This window comes from Podospora pseudoanserina, chromosome 5, assembly GCF_035222485.1.
Source record: "Podospora pseudoanserina strain CBS 124.78 chromosome 5, whole genome shotgun sequence".
Classification (NCBI taxonomy): Eukaryota; Fungi; Ascomycota; class Sordariomycetes; order Sordariales; family Podosporaceae; genus Podospora; species Podospora pseudoanserina.
The window spans coordinates 3,554,605-3,577,672 of NC_085924.1; the positions used below are offsets into that span (position 1 = coordinate 3,554,605).

A 23,068-nucleotide genomic window follows, 5' to 3' on the forward strand; every position below is an offset into this window, starting at 1 on the left:
ACTACGGAATTCACTACTCTCTCCCGTGAACTATATAACTGACCGCTTACCTTCAGTAATATACTTTGGAGACTGTAATTCGAAACGCGGTTTTTTTCGGGGCTATGTAGATATCTCATGTAGCCTCCCTACTCCAATCGAGGAGATGGCTTGTAAACGAGTTACAAAGATATTGTTCAGGCCTTTGAGTAGCTGACTACATAAATACCTTACCTTTTCAGGCCTATGGCTTGAAAGATAAGATAAATGTAGCTCTCTGCGGATAACCAGGTAGCTCTGAAATTGTTTTCTTTGTCAATTTTAGGGCCAACCAACAAAATTCCTTCGCTGATTTGCCCTCATGCTGTTATTACTCGAGAATCTTCAAGGACGGAGCTCGGAATTCCCAAACACAGATTTATATACCCAAGGTATATATGGGTAATATACAGGGAGACAAGAGCGAAACTTTCCATCTGGCAAATGTTTGATGTCTTCCTTCAAGATGCCGCTTCCTCGCATCACCGAACAACAAAGTCATTTTAAGATATGTCGAGGTGAAGCCTGTCACGACCACCAAATGCCATCCTCACCTCTATTCCTCTACACCACACCCTCACCTCCCAATATGCGCCATCACGCATACCGACTACAGGCAAAAATGTTGTATCCCCCGCCCACGGCACATGCAATGCCATTCCATGCCGTACTCCCAGAAGACGCTCCCCCATGCGACACCCTTTTGCTGACGGACCCTCCCTGATAAGCTTCCCCTTCCGCACATGCCGGAAGCAAGGGACCAAAACCGACAGATCACTTGCATGACGCCCCTCGGTGCCCTCCTCTCTCAAAGCTCCATCCCGAAATCCCATCCTCTGGTCCCACATCCCATCTCCCGGCTTCCCAACGGCTCCGTTCCGCAGTATCGGCCCGAGTTTAAACCCAGCTCCCACCTGCCGTTCCATGATCAACATACCCGAAGCCCGCCAGATTCGTACCTTACGCAAGCACTTTCAGGTCGGACTCGCTAAAAGACGAAGATCACCTGCAGTCGCCTGCCAACAGGAAACATAAAAATAAAGATTTTCCTCTCTCCTTCGGCTATCGAATACGAGAACGGGTACGCTGTTCTTAACGCCGGTCGACCAGTTCAGTTTATCTGGGGAATGGGGCACTTGAATTGCCGATCATTAACTCTGGGGTGGTCACCGAGTGCCGATGTTGGACTGCCCCTCGGTCGATCATCGCTGTAATACAGACACCACATGGTGTCGGGAGGGCGTATAGAAAGACACCACTTTCCCTCTGGAGTGGCTAGTTTTCGAATCATTCTTGCAATATTCTCAACAACTCTCATCAAAGCACGATATAGGGACAGCAAGAAATTACGAGAGATTACAACTCCAACCGCTGCTCAGCCACTCTCGGAAAAATGAACACTCACAACGAACGCCGCCCATCAGTAACCACGGACTCCATAGTATGAGATTGGAAATATCACCTACCTGCACAGTAGAAGACCCAGTGTCTCTGTTTCCAGAAGAGGATCAAAGCACCAGCAAGCATGTAATATTTAACATAACCGAGCCAGGGCTTCATATCACCCCTCTCTTGTACGAGAAAATGCAAAGGCAAGCCCCCTCCCCTTCTCCTGCAGCATAAACACCCGTTAACTGCAACCCTCAACCACCAGCCACACCCCAGTGTTGAGGCACGGCAGGTGCATGTATCCCCACGCAGGGACGAGGCGGGTATTGATCACCCATCATCGATCAGCTTCCTTTTCCCCCGTTCTGGAAAACCACGACGATAGGCACGCACGTGGGTCCAAAAAAGCAAGTTGACAAAAACAGTTGTGCTTATACTACTTCAAACGGCCATACTATCACCGCTTTAAATATCTGCTGAATGGGATTTAGACAGTACACTCCTCAGTGCTTCAGAGTACTTGCTAAACTTTCGTTGATTTGTTTGGGCCAGAAATAGGTGGTTATCGCGCCGTCAAGTGAGCAGAGTCGGTGTTGGATTTGCACAACTGCTTGTTGGGTCCCGCGTGGCATGCCGGCGGTGATCGGCAGTCCTAGCACCACCACACGGTTTACCACAAAGGCAGTCGTCCCCGAGCAATCCCATCATTGTCATGCCATTTTTCAAACTTTCCCATGTCCCCGGTTGCTCCCATCATCCCATTCTCTCACCAATCTCGGGCTGCATAAGGGGGCGGCTTACCAAACAGGTAGATAAGTAGGTAAGTGCTGGTGATGATCTTTTATAAATAACACTTTCGACGTCGCCTTGGGCTGCATCACCCCTTCTAGTAGATACATGATGACAAAAACACGTTTTGACCTTTTGGAAAGTGTTGATAGCCCGACATCCCCCGGATTTGTGACAGAATGCTTGAACCCAACTAAGAGTCTTGTTTACTGGGATCAGTGTGAAGAGATCGCACTACTTCCCTAGGTAGGTGAAAATCGTACCACCCCACCTAACCCTCCCTGTGTTTAGAAAACTTCACGAGATGTGTTTTTCTCGTGTTTACCTTCTATCGTTGTATCAAACTACAACTTCAAGTCATTGCTCGAGAAGGGCTTTCCCTTAGTTGATGGCAAGGGTAGGGACTTGCAATGTGGAGATGTTGTCACCCGTTTGCTAACCCGACAGGGAAAGCGCTCTCTTCTCAGCGCCGTTGAGAAGGAGAGTGACAAGAGCGTTTCTCGTTTTCTGCCAACAAAATGCACTGGTTGTGTGTTCATCATGTTTGCTGCAAAGGACGTTCGTTAGGCCAACGTGGAAACCACGCCCACCCTGACAACCGTTTTCCACACCACCCAGAGACCACGCAACGAACCCGGGGGTGGAAGCGGCGAGGTAGGGAGGTGATCAGCGTTCAGCCTGCCGCCCGCCGCGGGGTAAAAAAAGCGCTGCAACGGCGACGGTAGGGCAGAGAGAACGTTGACGGTTGACGGCAGCAGCAAACCAAACCCAGACAGGGAAAGGATTGGCCCACCAGAGAAACCATCATTCATCCAACTTTAGAGAACACAGCAGTGTATCCTGGTTGCTGGCACTGTGGTGTGAGACCCCTAAAGTATGGTCTTCTGGAATGGTCATAGTTGCCATCTAATAGAAGACGGCCATGGCCATGTCTCTAGCCTCAAGACTGTGAGGTGAAGCGGTCATTGAAGATAGAGTCATCTCTCTTGTCTACCAATGAAACAACAACCATTCATACCACCCGTACCTACTTAGGTATGACGGGAAGAATGCCTCTAGTGCCCATTCTCTACCTCGCGCAAACCCCCCTCGAGTTTACATCTCTTACACAGGCAAGGTAGCCAGTCAGTATCCGTCATCTCTCTTAGCTCTTGCAACACCTCACTGGAGTAGTGCAGCAGCCCCTGAATCGAATCCGGTCCCCTCAGTCAATATTGTGACCCTCCTCCCCTTCCACAATAACGACCCAGGGCACTCGGGATGGACCCCGACATTTACCCGTTCCTCTACCTCCACCACCCACCTACATATACCATGTACGACATCCGCATTGCAGCCCATCCATCGTCCACCCGCTACCGAGACCGGGGTTCTCAAACAAACAACACCAAAGATGAAATAAAAAACAGACGATGCCACAATCCACGGGGCCCACCCCCCAGACTCCGAATGCTGTCCCTCTCTCGCAAGATTAGCTTCAAAAAATGTCCTCTGTGAATATCGATTATGTCAGCCAAGTCTTTTTCCCGCTTTAACCCCGAAGTCGGTGAGAAAGTGGAAGTAGTATGTATAATCGGTATGTGTGTGTTTTGATATCGCCAGTGGATTAAGCACCACACTGCGGCATGTACTCCGGGTTCTGTAGCACTGTGCATTATCCTCACCACACACACACACACACACACACACACACACGGGCATCCCCCCAGTGCAGGAAGCCAAAGCAAGCAATATCCGCCGCATAAACAACCGTGAGAAAGAAAATGTGGTGTGCAGTAATATCGTAGCACTGCATACTTAGGTAAAAAGCTCGTCTCCAACCACTGGGAACTGCCGGATTTGACTCCGTGGAGCAAAAAAGATCATCAACGGGTTTCCTCGCGATTTCCGGACCCTGCCTGTGTCGGTGAATCCCCCTCCTCGGAGTCAGCCGGCAATTCAGGGTGTTTAGGGTCCCATTGGGAAATATTTTATATACACAAAAAAAAAAAGCCGATCATCTCGTGTTTGTCCGATCTGTTGGAGGTGTGTGTCGTTCAAGCAGCCCCCTTGCTCGCGTCAACTCGAGGCTCCACCGCGCTTGTCAGAAAAGAAACGCACGGACAGGTGGGGAGGGAAGAGAGAAAGGGCCCGTGCCCACCCTTGACAGGTTAAACACTGACGTCATTTTACGTCTGATATGGGGCCTGACCAACGACCTCCCCCAACTAACCGAGAAATAAACGGTGTTCGCTCCGACAAGCGGTTAAGCGGGAATGAAGGGCGGGGGGGGAGGGATGGACGGCTGGAACGGCTGGGGGTTGGGTCGAGACGAAGAAGGACGCCCAGCCTCGTCGCAACCACACACCACCTTCTTCATCAGTGATGGAGACGATGGAAGAGAGAAAGCAATGGGATTTCGGCAACAATCCGATATCGACAAAATGCAGAGGTGACATGCCAGAATGACGTAGCGGCCGCAGGAGGACCGTCTCGGCTGCAGGACTGACTGCTCGTCGGCGAATCACACACAGCGGGTGTTTCTGTGAACACGCGGCAGAGTTGATCGCCCACCCTCTCGATTTTACCCCATGATAGGCAATGATCTGATGGTGGTTATCAATTTGGCCGCCTCTGATTCGGTGCTTGTTGGCTTTACTGCTGATATCATCAATCTAGTGATTTGTTCTGAAGCGGTGAAGTTTGCGACCGTAATGCTTGAAAATTGGGGGCCGATATGCCACGTAGAACCACCACCACTGGGGCGCTGACCACCTGACAGTGAGCAATAGCTCCGGGGACGGCTCCTCTCCCGCGACAAAACCCCCCTCTTTTTTTTCTTTTTTGAAACGCTCCGGACTGGATGGAGCCATGACGTCATGTTAGTCCAGTGTCAAATGCTGGGTCCACCAGGTGCTGGGAATAGCTTCGCACGCTTCGCAACGAGAGGAGGGTATCCCAGGGATGCTAAACAATGGCGTGCCTTTAGCCAAGTCGACAGTGTGTCAAGAAGATATGCAAATACGGTGTAGAGGCTATATCAGCATCAATGTCAGTGAGCACGTGCTTACGATCATATATAGAATAGAACCGTATGCAGCCTGCTGTATTGGGGAACACAGAGGTAGTGTAGTTCACTGCTGCATAGAGATAGTTTTGTAGATGTATGTATGTATGTATGTATGTATGTATGTATGGGTGTATGTATGGGTGTATAATAATAGATCGTATGTAGAGATAGATCTCAGGGTCTTGCGCCCCCTTCACGACCCTTTTTGCAGCAGTGCTGATATTCCGCCGGCTTTGGAAGAGCAATGATACCGAATCGTAGCACTGAATCCCGAGAACCCCTTGCAGATCGGGAGATCGAGCCCGTGAACGCAGCGGGTCGATCGTGATGAGAAAAAAAAGTTTTTGGGACGCTGTGGCTGTGGCTGTGAGTTCATCCATTCCGGCCCTGAGAGCGAGCATTCCACCGCTCTGGTATTTTTCTTCTACACGACCGTTAGATCCTGTATGGAGACTCTGATTCTGGCCAGCTTTCGACCTGGACCCGGGCCTAGCACTGCATGCGATGCAGGTCAAAAGAGCTTGGCCTTGTTGTCACGGCTGCTGCTCCCGCCATCGGTTCACCTGTTGCCGCCGGGGACGGCGAGCCCTTTTCGGCAACATGTAAACACTCATTCAGCCTTATGCGTAAAGGGTTTTCGTGTCTGCTTCTCGCCTTTGTACATACATAGATGCCATCGCAGTTCATGTATGTGGGCATTTCAGACTCGGGACGGATATGGTTCCCCTTCAAGAGCCGGTGACACGGCGTAAGCGAAGGGGGGAAAAGAGATTGTGTTGCTAGCATTCTGCCACCAGAAGACTTCCAGAATGCCGATACTGAAACTTTGGGATTCGGGAGCCCAAAAGAAGTTGAGATCGACGTAATCGTGCCTCGAGCCGACACGGGTGTCCCTGTTCAGATTGGACGAGTTTATGCTGTGGGCCGGGCAGGTCGATACCACCACAAAAGGAACAGAACGAGCCGGCCAAGTGTTGACATGTCATTGTCTGCTGATATTTGCTGCTATAAGGCTCATGTGAAGAGGATCCCTGGTGGTGTTGCTGTCGATGAGGACGAACAAACGTGATTGTGAAAATAATAATATGTGGAACGCTTTCGCACGCTAGATCAATTGGGCAAGCAAGACACAACGGAATAGTGACTGACGTCATAATTGTGAGAATTTAACGTAGCGTTTTTGAGTGCGCATGTGGATGCAGATCCCTGCCAGCCATTGCTGCGCGGCCGAGTCGACCATCACCAGCACCCCCCGGAGGACCCCAGACCCCGAAAAAGAGGGGTCTTGGTTGAGCGCAAAAGATATCGATTGTGAGACTTCTTCAAGAGGTGTCTGTAGTTCTGGAGCCATGATAACCAAAATGTCTTAGAGGACACAACAATCGAAGGTGAGGCCGGACTTTTTCGTTGAACAGTGGACAGGCACCAAAACTTTGAGACGGCCACACGGGATAGAAACGGTGTGGCTAGGATAGCCCTGCCAATTCCTGCGCCCGCTCAAGGGCTAAGACGGAACCCCATACCGCAACGAGTCTCTGCCGCTTCTTCGGGTGGGGTGGAGAGGGGGGGAGTTTTGGCACTCACTCACGCACTCACACAATCCATCAAAATTTCAGAAGGACATGAGTGAGGTGTTCGACCGAAGTTGCCATTTTCGTGGCGAACCTTGGGTGCTGTATGTAAGGCAACGACAGAGCCCGTGAGCCCGTTCCCTCAGCATTGCTCAGCACTGACAAAAGTTCCCTGCGTACGGATGACTGCTTTTCCTCTGCACGGAGTTTTTCCTAGTTTTCTATCTATCAATTGACAACTGTGGCTAGAACATAGTGATCTCCTCTCCTTCTAGACCACACAGATAGATGATGCTTTCGCAGGCTTCGCAAGCTCGAGGCGAGTGGCTGAGCACAGCCACATCTCCTCTCTGGGTGTCTGGGTATGGTCGTCTGTGGTAGTCCTGGATAATGTAGCTGTACTTTACCCGACGCACCACCTTCCCAACGATATTTACCTTAATAGCCGTGCTATATGTATAACGGCGGTGCGAGGCATTGGACAATCGGATTTCCTCTACAACCAGCTCCTAACACTTTCGGAAAAGGTTGCCGTCTTACAACCTCAATTGAGAACGGACGGCCGAACCGCTCCTGCCAGATGTGGACGGAGGCGCGGGCAATCTCCCATTCCGAGGGCCCCGTTACCTCGATCTCGATCTGTTACCTTACTCACCTTGAAACCACGACGAGATTGCGCGTGGGTTTGCGGTCGAGATTCCTGACATGACAGCATGAGGAAGATGAACAGGCAGCGGCACAGAGGATGATGCATGTTTATGGTTTTGTTTGATGATGGGTGAACTTCCCCGCGCCTGCATCGAAATGGTTTAATGGGTGGATGCGACACACCCTGGCGTGGGTCAAGACCGGTATATTCATCCCTCCTTCAATCTTATTATATTCTCTAGCTGCATGCTGTCACCGTTGTCGAGGTCCTGGTCACAATGAGAAATGCGGACAAGGTATGGCGAAGGACTCGACCACCCATCCCTCCGCAGCAGCCTCGTCTCCTCTCCTCTCCTCTCACCAGCAAAATCATGATAATAATTATTGCACCACTATTTTGTGCGGTGAGATACCCATGTATCAAAAGTGTCGACTGAGTAAAGACACACCCTTGCCATTTTTTGCGGGAGAAGCACGGGAAAACCCCGCACCAGGTGTGATGTGCCCGACATGCAATTCGCAATGCCCATATAGAAGTGTTCCATGTGCTTGATGAGAAGTGCCAGACGAGATGGCCGCGTCAAGCTGAGATGGAGGGTACTTTCCATCCGCGCCGCTCTCTCACTCTCTCGTTCTCTCATCAGTTTCTTTAGTTCTTTCTTGATGGCCTGTCGTCTCCCGCTCTCCCACATAAAGATAACCAAAATATTCTTGCAGCCATCGACCGGCTGCAGCTCCAGTGGCAACCACCTGACCCTCCCGAGCGGTACGGTACCCTTCTCGCAAACAATTTCCCGCATCGTCGAGTCTCCTCTCGTTCTCTCGGCCCCGTTGTTGCTCTCTCTCTCGCTCCATGCATGGATGTACCTCGACATCGCCCAGCATTTCCGGCCCCACCCCCCCTTCGACTCTGACACTGGATTACTCTTTCCAGTTAGACCACCCTATAGCGCACCACCTTTTTCACGCATTCCCCCCATCCCCCATCCCCATCTCCATTAATCCATAACTAAGGTAACAAGGTACCTCTTGCCCTGGCCACACCTCCACCTCGGCCTGTCAGTCAAAACTCTGAACTCAGGCCTATCCCTCATCAGTCCTCAGTTCCCTCGGTTTCAATCTTTTTTTTTCTCTGGTCCACAGACGAGCCTGTGCTTTCGCGCTTATTAGCTGAGCTTGTACCAGCCGGTATATACAAGGCCGGCCGCACCTCTCGTCCAGTCCATGCACCCATAAGACCTACTGGACCTTCCGAATACCAGACGATAATAACCTTACCCTCCTCTGCCTGGCAACTTTGCCGTTTTCCCTCGCTTGCTGGCTTTTTTTTTTCCTTTTTTTCCCACAGCTCGTTCCGTTTGTCGAGCGAGCATACACATCCTCGAAACATCTGATCTCGTCGATAAGGTAGCTTGTTCCCTACCTGCCAGAGCTCTACCCACCTCCCCCACCATCCCACCGTCGCTTCCCGCCCACTCACCGAACGGTACACACACGTTCAAGCTGTCTTTGCAACGACCCACGATATATCTCACAACACAGTGCGCTTGACCGAGATAAAAGAGCGCTCCACCAAAGAGCTGTTGCCCGCAGTCGCTACCACCGGTGCAGTGTCTCCTCGTCGCAGACATGTTCCGACAAAGGTGAGTCGTCGAAGCCCTGTTCGAAAAAATAAAATGAAAAAAGATCGGACTGCCCAAAGGAGGTCCGCGCAACTCGCGCTCGACTATGACCTCGGCCCGTGAACTTTTGCTGACACGAGAATTTCCACTCATTAGGACGAGCTCGCAGAAGCCTGGGGATGATCTGCTGGCCAATTTTAGACAACAGTTTCCTGAGGTTGCCGCTGTAACTTCATCAGCCGGTGCAGCCCAGCCAGCCAGCACCACCACTGCTGGCCACCCCGCAGTTGCTGTTTCGGCGCAAGAAACGTATGTTCTTTTTCTCCTGTTAACCCACGTGTGTGTGTGTGTGAAGAAGTCTACCAAAAAGCCAAACTCGGCGCGGGGTCAACGTCTGATTCCAGAGAGTCAGGGCTTGGCGCCTCACCGTTAGCAATCGTTTGACTAACACGGCCGTGGCAGATCTCAAACTCTAAGCCATGAGGCTTTTCGCGACCAGGACCCGACTCCTCGGGCAGCAGCGGCCAACGAGCCGTGGAGATTCACGCCGTCCTTGCTAGACCCGGGCTCGTTTTCTTTTGCCAATTTTCCCCACCAAACCGGCGGCTACTATACCCCTACCCCAGGAGGCACGAATACACTTTACCATCCTACCGCTGGCGACCTCCACACACCCACCCTCGGTCTGGGAATGGGGCTTGGGACACCGTTGTCCCTGCCGACCTCAGATGGAGCTATTCACTCCGGGACTACCGCAATGGACGTGGGTGGCTTTCACCATGGATTTGGCCATCCTCAGCAGTTTCATCAGTTCCACCCTTTCATGCAGCATCAGCCTCCGCAACCGTCGTTTGCCCCATCATCGATATTCCGCCAAGATACCGGGTACGAGACCATGGACCAAGATGACTCTCCCATGAATTCCGACCCTGCAGATGAGCATATGGTGTCTATCGACAGCAAATTCCACGGCCAGTCTCCCATGGTTGCCTTCCAGACAAGACAGTTTGGAATGTCCATGTCGGTCCCTCTCCCGGCGTCTGCGGAAAAGTTCCGCTTCCACACTGCTTTGAATGCCCCAACAGCCATGATCAAGCATGCCGACGAGATTCCCGTGACATATCTCAACAAGGGTCAGGCCTATTCGCTCTCGATTGTCGATACCAACCCGCCGATGCCCATGGCGCCTGGTACCCGTTTCCGCACCTTTGTCAGAATCTCCTTTGAGGATGAGCAGCAGAGACAAAAGCCGGGCGTGTGCTGGAGCTTGTGGAAAGAGGGACGCGGAACGAACGAGGCCCATCAGAGAGGAGGAAAGCTGCAGGCTGTCGAGTACGTTGAGGCTGGACAGCCTTCCGAAGGCGACGATAAACGGGCCCGTATCGAGCTGGAGACTGCTTCATTTGACGGCTTTTCCGTGGTTTGGACTCCGGGCATCAACGGCGCCGTCGAGTGCAACATTGCTGTCCGCTTCAACTTCCTCTCCACCGACTTTAGCCATTCCAAGGGTGTCAAGGGCATTCCTGTGAGGCTCTGTGCCAAGACACACATCCTCCCATCGGATCCTTCCCAGTCACCACCGCCTTCGTCCCCTGAGGCTGAGATCTGCTACTGCAAAGTCAAGCTGTTCCGTGACCACGGAGCGGAGCGCAAACTCTCCAATGATGTTGCGCACGTCAGGAAAACCATTGATAAGCTCAAGCAGCAGATCGCCCAGGCCGAGAGTGGGATGAAGGACTTTGGCAAGCGCAAGAGACCCAGCGCAGCGCAGTCCAAGAGCAGCTCGGCAGTCCAGAGACCCGGCAAGGTGCAGAAGCACAAGCGTACCTGGTCCATGTCCTCAGCCAGCTCTGCTGGAGGCGGTGGCAGACCGAATCTTGAGGAAGATTTGCACTTCAAGCTTCAGACTCTCCAGGACATGTTTACTAGCACCCGTCCTGTGAGTGTCCTGTACCTTCGGGGTGACGATATTGACGACCCTGATCTTCATCCGGTGTCGCTTCCCGGAGAGCCCGTCGATCTCACCAGGGTGGACACGGACCCGGCCGCTTGGAGAAGCGAACGTAGCTCCATGGCTGGATCTTCGCTGGTCTCGCCATCACCGAGCTCACTTTCTCTTCATTCACAGGCCTCTGTAGCCGGTAAGCCGAACTGGCAAGACTATCAGATTGGTTCCGATGGTTCCGCACAGGGTGGCAACCAGCCCACCAAGGTCAGGAAGGTGGACGAAGCTGGTCACCTCACGGGGTGGATTGAGGCCTTGGGCGTTGACTCTTCTTACCGACCACCACAGGAGCGCCCTCCCAAACCTGTCGCGTGTTTCTATGTGGCGCGACGAAACTTCTCGGAGCCCTCTGGCCAGGAACTGCACCGTGCCGTCTACTTGATGCAAAGGACGCTCTCCGATTTTGTCGGAAGACTCTCTGTGAAGTACAACTTTGACGTTGGCAGGGTGATCCGAACAGTACACGTCTTGCCTCGTGGCATCGAAGTGGAGATGGACGACGACGTCATCCGCGAAATTCCCGAGGGCCAGGACATGACACTGGAGGTCATCGAGACGGGCGGCTCTGGTGTCAAGCGCGAATGGGAAATGGCGGTCGACGCCCCTGGGGAGTCTGACATGCCTTCCCCATCCAACAACACGGCGCCACAGAGGGGTTATGAGCTTCGATTGCGGTATTAAGCGCCATTTTTGCCTACGACACACACACGCTTACGGTAACGAAACACGCAAGGAGAGCAATATGGATTTGGCTGTTTTAACGAGGCAACAAGAAACAAACATCGAATTGGGCTGGTTCTAGAAGGCGGGGGAGTTGTAGGTTCGCGGCTTTTTTTTCGAACCGGGCACAATCTGTTTTTTGAACATCAAAATTGCAGGCATGATATGGGCAAGGGGAAAGATGGGAACCATCGTGCTTTGCTTTGGCGTTTGTGAAACGAGTTTTGTTTTCCTTCTGAGATACCAAGTCCCTCGATGGGGTCAACTTTTTTTTTGTGTGTTTTTTTCTTCTTGTGTATTTGATTGGAGGAGATATATAGGGGCCCGAGATCAATGGCCATCTGTTTTTTCTTTTTGTTTTTTGTGGGTTTTGGTTTGGGATTTTGTTGAGTGGTTTAAACTTCTTGGGGTGAGTGATGGATGTGGTGCGTCACAATACATGCCATATTTGAGTATTTTTCACTTGCGGCTATACTATTTACCTACTTTGTGTACCACATGTACTGGTCTATAGTTTTTTTTTGGGCCGGGGGGGGGGGAGGGGAAAGATTTTGCGGGATGTAAAGACAGTGGACGGTTTGAAATGAGACTACTTTGGGAGTTCGACATCAACATTACCTAGGGATGTGTTTGCTCTCTCTCTCTCACACACACGTCAAATTGAGGAAGCAGATCTTTTTTGTTTTTTGGGATGATATTACATGATGTTCTATTGGTTGTTTTGTGATTTGCTTGATCTGAGGTACTGATGTTGACATTAGACGGTGACATTGTCTGCCGCCCGCGCTCTGCGCTCACCGAGGTCAGTGGTAGTGGATGGGATAGCAAACGCGCTTCGATATGCGGCCTGTGGTCCAATGGAAGGAGGACAACCCGTTTTGATAATGGGACCGTTTCAGACTGACATATATTGGGCTTTGGCAGACAGGGATTCAGGGAGGTGTTCCTGAATGAGCGAGAGAGAGAAGACGTTTTCGTCCGACATGAGCCAGGGGGGGGGGCGGAAAGGGGAGAATCTCTTACCTAGGCGCGCGGAAAATGGGCTGACACCACCCTGGGAGATTACAGAACCACCTTACCGCGACTGCCGGTTGTAAGGAACGCTAGGAATAGGTAAGGTTCAATGTTTTTTCACCACGAAACGGACAGATATGGAAACAAAACGATGAAGCCACCCCCCACCCCCTGGTAAGGAAGGAACAAACTCTCCGGATGACTGGCTGAGGGGGGGGGGGAGGATGAAGAGGTTGAAACAAAACGAGCATAACAAATGTTGATGCGGCTGAGGAATGATCTGACTGACGGTGGATGTACTGTTGGCTCCATTGGGAATCGACTGACAACGTGGCCTGCTTGTGCTGGCGAAAAGAGAACGGACGGGATGGGGGAAAGAAGTCGGTGTCAGGGGTTGCTGTTGTTGAGAGAGGCTGATTGGGGGGGAAGGGAAGGGAAGGGGGTCAAGATCTCGATGATGGATGGGGTGGAGGCTCAATTGGGTTGGTTGGGATGAACACACTGGCGTGTGATGGTTCTCTCGGAAACAGCCTGAGCCGGTGTGTGGTATGATACCGTGTGTGGAGAAATGGAGATTGACAAGAGGGGACTTTTTGTGTGGCGATGGGAAGGGAGAGGTGGGAGAGGTGAGAGTGGTTTGAGTGATTGAGTGGTTGACAGCGAATGGACGGGACATGCGGCTCCTCAGGGGCATGGGGCTATTTTGGTGGATGGGGGTTGTGGTGGTGTTGTTGCCGGACCGAGCTAGACCTACCTACCCAGAGGAAGGATTATACGGGGGGAGCCAATGGTGGTGAGTAAACTTGGTGGTGGAGGTTTAAGGGGGCTGATCGGGAGGTTGTTACACAGGCGCGGTAGTTGAGGGCTTGGTTTTTTCTTCCTGGAAATTTATTACTATCTCAATGTTGACTAACACCATCACCACTTGCACACTTGACCGCAGCCAACCTGCAGGACATCGATCGACGAGAGGAAGCACAATCACAGTAAATCTTTTGTTTTTTTTAATTTATTTTTAGAATTTCGTCTTTGTCTAGATTTACACACAAAACTAACATTCCTGGTTCGCAGATCAGTGTCGTCGTTGTTTTTGCCGATCTTTTTCCTGTTGTTCTCTACCTACTTCCCCGAATCCGATCCAAAATGTCACGACAGCCACAGATGATCGACAGTTATGCACCCACATTTGCAGAGATTTTTTGAGAGTTCTAGAATTGTGGCTGTGCGGTTTCGGCCCTCCGTGGAGGGGGAAGAAAAAAATCACAAGCATCTCCTTCCCTATTCTCGCTCCGTTCTCATATCATCTACCAGATTGAAGGGATGGGACGCGCAAATCGCCTCAAGTTCCGTGCATGATTTTCTCGCAGCGGGAGGAAAGGGAAGGCCGAATTAGTTGCGACAAGCACAGCCGATTTACTTCATACCTACCTCGATGGCATAGGAAGAACGATGATGGGGTTTGAGACAGACTGAGGCCGGTGGTACAGATATCGACCCAGGTTTCGGATCATGCCGGTCGCCTTTGTCCGTCGCAGGTTCGAAGTGTGATTGATGATGCCGAATAAATGGAGGAACACACAGACCGGAGAAGCTGAGATGTGTCTTTCGGACATGGAACATCATGATGTGGACCTTGGCGTCTAGCTTTCACCATCGCTTGTTCGTCTTGACTTACCCCCTTTTATTTTTATTTTTTATTTTTTTCCTGTCTTGGCGCTCACCAAACAGCTATCACCCAGTCTTCAGGACGATTGACGGATGCTTGAGACAATGTCATGATCAGCTTGTGCAACGACCCCTAATCGCAAAGAGCTGGGGGCCATGGTTCATGATCCTCAAGCGGTAAGCTTTCGACAGATGGGACCCTGAAAACTGACACGAACTCTTTTTTTCCTTAGGTCCTCAACAACATATCACGAGCCACCACCACCACCACCGGAGGAAAAACATCACATCGTGCAGCAACGCACAGTTCGAAGCAACGTAACGTTATGCACACAACGCAGCACGCATTGCGTACCCGTGAGCTGCATGTATGTATGTACAGGCCCGGGGTTGAGGAGGGGGAGGGGGGAGGGATATATACACACTCTCCCCTCAATATATCTTTCCCCTCCTCTCCTTATCGATTCGGGGTCACTCGCCACATCTTGCAGGATGGGGTGTGTGTGCCACGGGTTCTGGTGTCAATTGCTTGCTGCCCAGTGTTGGTTCTCCCCCAAATGTTTCACCTTATATCTCACATGGCACTACCTAACCCTCCCTACACACCACCCACCCATCCCACTGCCGCGGAGGGACGGGAAAAGAATATATGGGGGTTTGACCAGTCAGGTGGGAGAAAGGGACCATGGGGTTCAGCTCCCGCGGGTATTGTGCGACGGGAGATCTGCGTGATAACGAGGGGTGTGCACGCATGGTCGGATACCATCTGTACTCTTGTGGCTTGTAGGGGGATGTGGCGAGTAAGTGTTGTAGATGACAGGGGGTGAATTAAGGGGGTGTTGGGTCCGACCAACCATCATCAGAACTAATAATCTGGGATGAACATCACCTCCATCTCAACTTTGCACGAGAAGGAAGATCATTTTCTAACAATAGTTCGTTCGTTCCCCCCTTCAACCGCGACAAAAGTGAACGAAACGGAACCTCCCGACTTTTTTTTTGGTTTTTTTTTATTTTATTTTTATTTTTTTTTCAGCATAGGCGAACTGTCACCATTCGCCACCCCCTCACCAGCCACGTCTTCCTTCCGCAGCAACACAAAGATTGTGGCTTTGCGTCATCTGGACATCACACAGACAATTGCACAGTTGAGCCACATTTCTGGCCCAAAAGTTCCCGGGTTTTCGGCACTGGGGGGGTGAAATGAAATGGTGGTAGTAAATGCAGAGATCTCAGATAAACCTCATTGTTTTCGCCACAGCGTCTGTTCGGGGCAGCTCACAGCCACTCTTTTGGGCGCTCCTGAGCAGTGCAGGAGCCTCAAATTTAAGGTTGGAGAAGAGAAGAGGACGAATCAGAGGGGGGAAGATGGGTGTGGCGAGTGAGGTTCGTCCCTTATGGGGCTTGACTTGACTGGGGGGGAACGTGACGGGAAAGGATAAATGAAACCAGAGATAAATGGATAGATGCATTTGCCTCCTCTTTGGGCAACTCTTTTACAGTGATGGGAGAGAGGGTTGTGGCGAGTGAGGGAGGTACTGGTACTTATTTGTTCTCCGAAGGGATCGGCGAGGGGATGTACGGCTTTTGGGTAGGTATGGGGTGGTGCCGCACCGGACCGGCATGGGAAACCCGTGTGATTGGACAGAGGGGCTTTTCGGAGAGGTGGCCGGTGGGAGGTTTTGGATTGATGTTTGGCCGGCGAGGAGGAAGGATTCGTTTGGGGAGTAATTAATCCTCTGTTTACATACTTGGGAGACTGATCGTTCAGTAACTTCAAGAGAACCCTCTACATGAGTCAGGTAGAAGTCAGGTTTAGGTAAAAAAATAAAATAAAGATCCCTAAATTTGTGCTCTCCCAGCAGCAACAAAAGGTACAAGTAGTCTGAACCAGATCGGCGATCGTCCGCCCTTCCTGAAAAGCCTCAACAGACTGTTTTGACACGTGGAGAGCCCGTGGCGAATACGTGAAGCACATCCCAGGAAAAAGAAACAACAGATAAAAATCTCTCTCGAGCGAGCAAAGAGTTTTCCCAGCCATGGGATTGTTCAAAGTCTAAAAATAACAAGATGGGAAAGTTGAGGGGCAAGAACATCTGGGTGGTGGGTGATCGGCAGGTTCTGCATGAAGACGTCACCACTTTGGAATATCAATCGTGAGGCGTGAATTGGAAGAAAACACCATGAAAGTATCCTCGAATATGAAATTCAACAAGATTTTCTTTAATTTGAGATCCGTGACTGTCACGGATAGTCTGAGACGGTGTGACTGGCGATGGTTCTGATGCATAGGTTCATGGTCGAGCTTCGTAGTGGTTGTATAAACCACGAAGGCGTCTCTGTTCTCTTGTCCACGGCGTGCCGTAGTTACCAAGTTGGTATGTATACAATCGCTCATTAACGCTGCGAAATCCACCCCACCTCAGAACCACCTCAGAACCACCTCAGATCGTAACCCCTTTCCTCACCTCCCTATTCCTCTTCTCCTTACGCTCCTCCGGACTCCCACCATCTCTGTACTGCCACAATCGACTCAACTCCCTGACCCTCATCTTCACCACCCCCTCCCGCCTAAACGTTGCCCTCTTCCTCAAGATCGTAGGACTGACACTATGAATCTGCACCTGTTCCCCCTCCAGATCCCCCTCAATATCAGCCCCCTCGTCATTCCCAATGATGACCTCACTCTCCATGAACTCATTATCCCCTTCTTCTACACACCCAACCAATTTCCCGTCGCTGTCGCGTAGGAGCTTCCCGTTGGCGTCGCGCTGGAGGGGGAACATCCCATCGAGATAGTGCTGCACAAACTGGTGACCGCCGCGGGGGCTAGACCGGGCAAAGACTCTTCCTATGAATCTGGGCATGGTGGGTGAGTCGAGTGTGGAGGTGGTGAAGTGGAGGACGCCCCATAAGGCGACAAAGTCGGTTGTGTGGGCGTAGTGCTCGATGTGGCCGATGGCGCGGTCCGAGAGCTGGGATGGGCGGGCCGAGCATGTTGAGGAGGCAAGGGAGGTCAAAGAGGGGATCTTTTCCTCTTGTTGTTCGGGAGTGAGATTGGCTTTGGCATTGGCATTTGGAGCTGTGTCGTCGGTGACGTTGGTGATTGTCCCGTCATTCTCCTCCAGAGTGGAATCTGTCTTGGCAGCCAGGGGGTTTCTCAGGGCGGCTCTCTGGGACCGGACGTGCCGGTGGGGGTTGTTGAAGTGGTTGGCTGCGTTACCGAAAGTGTAGACTTCCAGCTTGGAGAGAATGTCTTGGGGAAGTTCTTGAAGCAGCCAGTCGATAATCAAGCTGCCCTGGATTCCACCCTGAGAGTGGAGGATGAAGACGACTTTGGTGTTTTGAGGATCGTAGAGCTTTTCTTTGATGATGCGGTAGCAGACTCGGACGTCTTTAGTGGCATCTGAAGAAGAAGTTAGCAACACGGACCCGGGCCGGCAACGGGATATGACACTTGCACTGCCAGTTTCGCTGGATACAGCATTCTACAACATCGAAAAGTATACCCGCTCTGTGTTGTTATCAGCCCTCGGTTCGTCTGTTGCGATTTGATATTGAGAAGACAAACGTTTTGTTATGGATACCCAAGATGGGCCGCTTGAAGGTGACAGCTAGACGATTCAAGTTACTCTTCATCCAGTGTTCCCTATTCCATGTCAGTAAAACGCCCCCACAGCACCTCGAGAGGCATACCCAGCAGCAACACCATTGATAAATATCCACACCTCTCCCTCATGCTCCTTTCTCGCCTCGGCATATTCTGGATCACTGTGATACTCGACCTGGCCTCCTCTGCCATTCAATATCACACACAGCAGTTTGTTGACCCCCATGAAGCCAGCAATCGACCCTACCGCCGTCCACACTGGCAAGATGATCATAAACGGCAACGCAACAACGAAGGCCAGCTGTAAAACGACCAGAACCAAATGGACCGCCAAACTTAGCACGTTGCCATAGGTAAAAGACAGCTCAGACAGCTCGGCCGAGTCGGTTGGCGTCACAGGCCAAACAACATAGAATATGGCCCAGAGATAATGAAAGAAATAATAAACATCCCACATCATCAACGTCCACGGGAGATCCGTGTAGGAATAGTTGATGACCGACTCTCCTCCCGTCTGCGAGCCGATAAACGCCGTCGATGATAGCATCTTGGTGATGGGCTCCAGAGCCGACGCATCTTTGCGCCGGAAGAAGGCCATGATGGCGACGCCCAGGAGAAGAGTAGCAAAGGTGAGAAACGAAAGGGAGATCAACCCCATGATGAGAGAAGAAGAAGAAGAAGAAGAAGAAGAAGAAGAAGAAAAGAATAAGAAGTATGTACGACGAAACCAAGAAATTAAAAATACCCAGATCCACGAGGGATGCTCACATGCCCAATGACTTTGATCAGAATGGGTGCACAGTTAAGGCTGAGAGGGAGGCTTGGCCGGTGACTTGGGGTGCCTTTTGTTGGTGTCAGACGCATAGTGACGAGTGACGAGGGCTCGGAGAATTGATGCCAAGCTGAAGCACTGCAGCGGCGGGGGTCAATGTCACTTCTCTCTGCCACCTGAGAGGAGCTAACTGCTTGGCTGTGGATTCCTCTACAGCTATCTTTCAGACGTAAGAATGGAGGAGAAAAGAGACTTGATACACTGGTATCATGGTGTGCCTGAACTGTGCCTCCCTTACCCGCGCCGGCCCTTGAACCTAAGATCTGACCAAGATATCAACCAGGGGCAACGGCGCAACGGCTCAACGGCAAACGGAGATGACGTTGGATCTGGATCAAAGGTCCAGATTTCTTTTGGGTGAAGATGGTTGCATAGCAAGGGTTAGGGTTGGTGCGGGCTGGTTAAGGCGGGCGCATCTTGGGCTTGGCACAAAAAAGTTCTTATCTTATCGGAGCTCACCAGCATCTTTTTTCGCAAAGGTTTCTGTCCCAGGTCAACATCATCAACCAGGTACATCACCTCCCACACCGACACAATGGGCAAAAACAGAAAGTCCAAGCGCCAATTGATTCGTGACGAAAAACGTGCCAAGAAGCGCGGCCACGAGAACGCCGAAGAGGAAGTCCGTGATGCGAAACGCCAGCGCCGCACCGACGGCGACGAAGAGCACAACGCCGATTTCATCCCCCTCGACGGCGGCAATGGAGATATCCCCGGGTTCGTGATTGACACCGTCGGAGACAAGCACAGGGCTCATAAACATGAAGGGGGAGAGGTAGAGGCAGAGATCAACGGCCATGGCGGTGACGGTGGCGGTGGCGGTGGTCCGGGAAGCTTCGAAAGGGAATTCTTTGGCATGCTCGCCGAGGAGGAGCAGGAATATTTCCGACACGCCGACGAATTACTCGAGTTGAACGATTTCCCATCCGAGGAGGAGAAGACCATCTTCTTGGCGAATGTCTACAAGGAGGCCAAGGGCAAGGAGTTGAAGCTGGCCAGCTCGCAGTCTTGCTCGAGGCTGATGGAGAGGTTGATTCTGCTGTCGAATACGAAGCAGAAGAAGAGCATGTTTGATGCGTTTTCGGGGCACTTCATCAGTCTAGTCACGCACAGATTTGCGAGCCATTGCTGTGAGAAGCTGTTTTTGCAGAGCGCGCCGGTGGTGACGCAAGAGTTGGCTGGGGAGGTGCCTGAGGAGGTGCCGGTGGAGGGTCAGGAAGAGGAGGAGTTGACCGAGAACCAGAAGATGAGCATGGAGGATCTGTTTCTATTGACACTGGATGAGTTTGAGGAGCACCTTTCGTTCTTGCTGTCGGATCGATATGGGTCGCACGCCCTGCGTGTGCTGCTATTGGTTTTGGCCGGGAGACCTCTGAATCAGGCTGGTGTCAAGTCATTGCTGCAGGGCAAGAGCAAGGAGTATGTTACAGTCGAAGGTGCTGCGGCTAACGCGAGCGAGCTCATTTCACAGACAAGGACTGTTCCGTCCTCATTTACTGCCGCTATCCAGAAGATTATCGTCGATTCGACAGCAAACCTGGATGGAGCCGCCCTGAGAGTCCTGGCCAAGCACCCTACTGGAAATCCGACTTTGCAACTTTTGTTGGACTTGGAGCTCTCCATGGCGCCAAAGGGCAAGAAGAAGGCGAAGAAGGGCGAAGAGGAGGAGAGGCAGGAAGAGCCAGTCAAGGAGACACTACTCGAGAAGCTTGTGCCCGGCGCGCCGGCATCGTTCGCCGAGGAGACCTCGCCGGCATGCGAATTCGTCAACAGCATGGTCTACGACCCAATCGGATCCAGACTTCTCGAGACGCTCATCACCCACTGCCCAGGCAAAGTCTTCAAGGGCCTGCACGCTCACATCTTTGGGCCACGGATCCAGAGTTTCCTCAGAAACGACATTGCCTCGTACCCAGCCATCAAGGTCCTCAACCGTCTCAGCAAGGAAGATTTGGCCGATGCTGTTGAGAAGTCCCTCCCCGAGTTCGGGGCTCTTCTTGAGAAGGGGCGCCTCAATGTGGTCAAGACGTACTTTGAGCGCTGCCATGTTCGTAACGCGACTCCACAACTCGACCAGCTTCTTCAAGCGCTGACCAAGGCCTGCAACAACAACTGGAAGCACATCGTACCCAAGCTGTGCCCTCTTGAGGAAGAGAACGAGGAGGACAAGTCCAAAGAGAAGAAATTCCAGCCTGCCGAGGTCAAGAACAAGACTGCTCTCCTGTCGCATGGTTGCCAGATCGTCAGCACTCTGCTTTCCATCCCAGGGAACCCTGCCAAGGCGATGCAAACCTCTCTCTTGGCACTCCCAGCTGACAAGATTCTGCGCATGGCAACCTTGAATGCTCACACTGCCAGCGTCGTCACCAAGGCTCTCAGCACGCCACCTCAGCTCCCTCACTTCCACAAGTTGTTTGTCGCCGCCATGCTGCCCAACATCATCGATATGGCCCTGACTCATCACGGCAACCCCATCGTCTGCTCCATCATCACAATGGCCTCCAAGGGTGACAAGGACGTGCCGGTGGTGCCTTTCCACCTGAAGGAGAATGTTATGGCTAAGCTCGAGCAGCGTGAGTCACAGCTGAGGGAGAGCTGGCTGGGGCGAAATGTGTGGAGGTCGTGGAAGGGTGATCTGTGGTCTAATCGCCGGCATGATTGGGTGAGGTGGGCAAAGGAGACGAATCCGGAGGAGTTGCGGCTGGCTGCCGCTGCTGGGGGCGCCAAGACTCTGGAGAAGCAGGAGGAGGCGCTCAAGAAGAGGACTGAAGCGCTACAAGAGGAGGCTTTCCCTGAGGAAATGGAAGAGGACCAACCAGAAGAGTCGGAGCCGGTGAAGGTGAAAAAGGAAAAGAAAGAAAAGAAGGAGAAGAAGGAAAAGAAGGAGAAGAAGGAAAAGAAGGAGAAGAAGGAAAAGAAGGAGAAGAAGCCAAAAGTAGAGGAGGACGCGATGGAGATTGATGGTTGAGCGTTGTAAAATGATACCCGGGTAGCGTACCCGTACCCTGAATATTACTTGGTAGAAGAGCACACCACGTAAGCTTGGTCTGACTGAGACAAGTCCAGAATATAGGCAGCCTTTCTCATAAACCCATCCTTTTTGGGGCCATCCGCCTTGCTTACATTGACTGCATTCGGCATATTTTCTCCTCGGGGTCGTGTTGGGAGTCTTAGCGGCGATCATATGACGCGGGGTAGGCAGACGTTAGCCGGATATCACCCCCAGCTTCTTCTGATCTCGCTCACGTTCTGACATCAACTCACGATAAATACCCCAGCGTTTCCGCCCCCATTCTTTTCCTACCCCATTTTCACCTACCACGTTTTTGTTTCCGTCAAAATGCCCCCCAAAACCGTCATCGCCTTCGACCTCTACGGCACCGTCCTCTCCACCGCGTCCATTTCTTCCTCTCTCTCGTCAGTGTTATCCCTCCCGGCAGAAAAAGCAGGAGAGCTGGCTGGGTTGTGGCGGCGGTATCAACTGGAGTACACCTGGCGGTGTAATTCGATGGGGAGGTACACCGACTTCGAGACCATCACCCGCTCCTCCCTCAAACACGTCATCCCTGAGATCACGGCTGCCCAGACCGACACTGTCATGGCAAGTTACAATAACCTGTCGGTGTTTCCTGAGGTTCCGGACGCGCTGGCGACGATGGCGGAGAATGGGAGGCTTGTTGAGGGGTATGTCTTTTCCAACGGGACAGAGCAAATGATGGGTGCGAGCGTGAATAGGAGTTCGGATTTGTGGAGTTTTGGGCCGGTGTTTAAGGGGTTGGTTAGCGTGGAGGGGGTGCGGAGGTATAAGCCTGATGCAGGGGTTTATGAGTATCTGGTTGGGCAGGTTGGGCGGACAGAGAAAAAGGGGGTTTGGTTGGTGAGTGGAAATCCGTTTGATGTGCTTGGGGCGAAGGCTGCGGGGTTGAGGGCTTGTTGGGTTGATCGGGAGGGTGGGGGGGTGGAGGGATCAGCTTGGGGAAGGGTTGGGGGTGGAGGGGCCGGATTTGGTTGTTAGGGGGTTGATGAGGGGGTTGAGCGGATTTTGGAACGGATCAGATTAGGGGGGGAGGGGGGCGAAGTGTGACGATGTAGACAGTCACATGGGTATGAAGATGTACATTTCGACTTCATTACAT

The 23,068-nt window shown here is 52.0% G+C and overlaps 5 protein-coding genes across 5 annotated transcripts; 4 read left to right on the forward strand and 1 right to left on the reverse strand.

The window, feature by feature from the left end:
- Positions 1 to 6,477: 6,477 nt before the first annotated feature.
- Positions 6,478 to 11,772, forward strand: QC764_508610 (uncharacterized protein; the record flags this gene model as incomplete). Its single annotated transcript, XM_062948117.1, has 3 exons — positions 6,478 to 9,107; positions 9,243 to 9,395; positions 9,549 to 11,772. Exons 1-3 carry the CDS (start codon positions 9,094 to 9,096, stop codon positions 11,770 to 11,772), a joined length of 2,391 nt encoding a protein of 796 aa, XP_062799522.1. The 5' UTR covers positions 6,478 to 9,093.
- Positions 11,773 to 12,794: 1,022 nt separating this feature from the next.
- Positions 12,795 to 14,776, forward strand: QC764_0084490 (uncharacterized protein; the record flags this gene model as incomplete). The annotated part of the gene is made up of 2 exons (XM_062940844.1): positions 12,795 to 12,904; positions 13,897 to 14,776. The coding sequence occupies 2 exons, from the start codon at positions 12,795 to 12,797 to the stop codon at positions 13,988 to 13,990; spliced, it is 204 nt and encodes a 67-aa protein (XP_062799523.1). The 3' UTR covers positions 13,991 to 14,776.
- A 2,104-nt stretch (positions 14,777 to 16,880) lies between these two features.
- Positions 16,881 to 18,758, reverse strand: QC764_508620 (uncharacterized protein; the record flags this gene model as incomplete). The annotated part of the gene is given in 5 exon segments (XM_062948118.1): positions 16,881 to 16,911; positions 16,923 to 17,896; positions 17,946 to 18,004; positions 18,062 to 18,139; positions 18,187 to 18,758. 4 exon segments carry the CDS (start codon positions 18,756 to 18,758, stop codon positions 16,935 to 16,937), a joined length of 1,671 nt encoding a protein of 556 aa, XP_062799524.1. The 3' UTR covers positions 16,881 to 16,911; positions 16,923 to 16,934.
- A 709-nt stretch (positions 18,759 to 19,467) lies between these two features.
- On the forward strand, positions 19,468 to 21,900 carry NOP9 (Nucleolar protein 9; the record flags this gene model as incomplete). The annotated part of the gene is made up of 1 exon (XM_062948119.1): positions 19,468 to 21,900. The coding sequence occupies one exon, from the start codon at positions 19,468 to 19,470 to the stop codon at positions 21,898 to 21,900; it is 2,433 nt and encodes an 810-aa protein (XP_062799525.1).
- Positions 21,901 to 22,272: 372 nt separating this feature from the next.
- Positions 22,273 to 22,947, forward strand: QC764_508640 (uncharacterized protein; the record flags this gene model as incomplete). Its single annotated transcript, XM_062948120.1, has 1 exon — positions 22,273 to 22,947. The coding sequence occupies one exon, from the start codon at positions 22,273 to 22,275 to the stop codon at positions 22,945 to 22,947; it is 675 nt and encodes a 224-aa protein (XP_062799526.1).
- Positions 22,948 to 23,068: the final 121 nt, after the last annotated feature.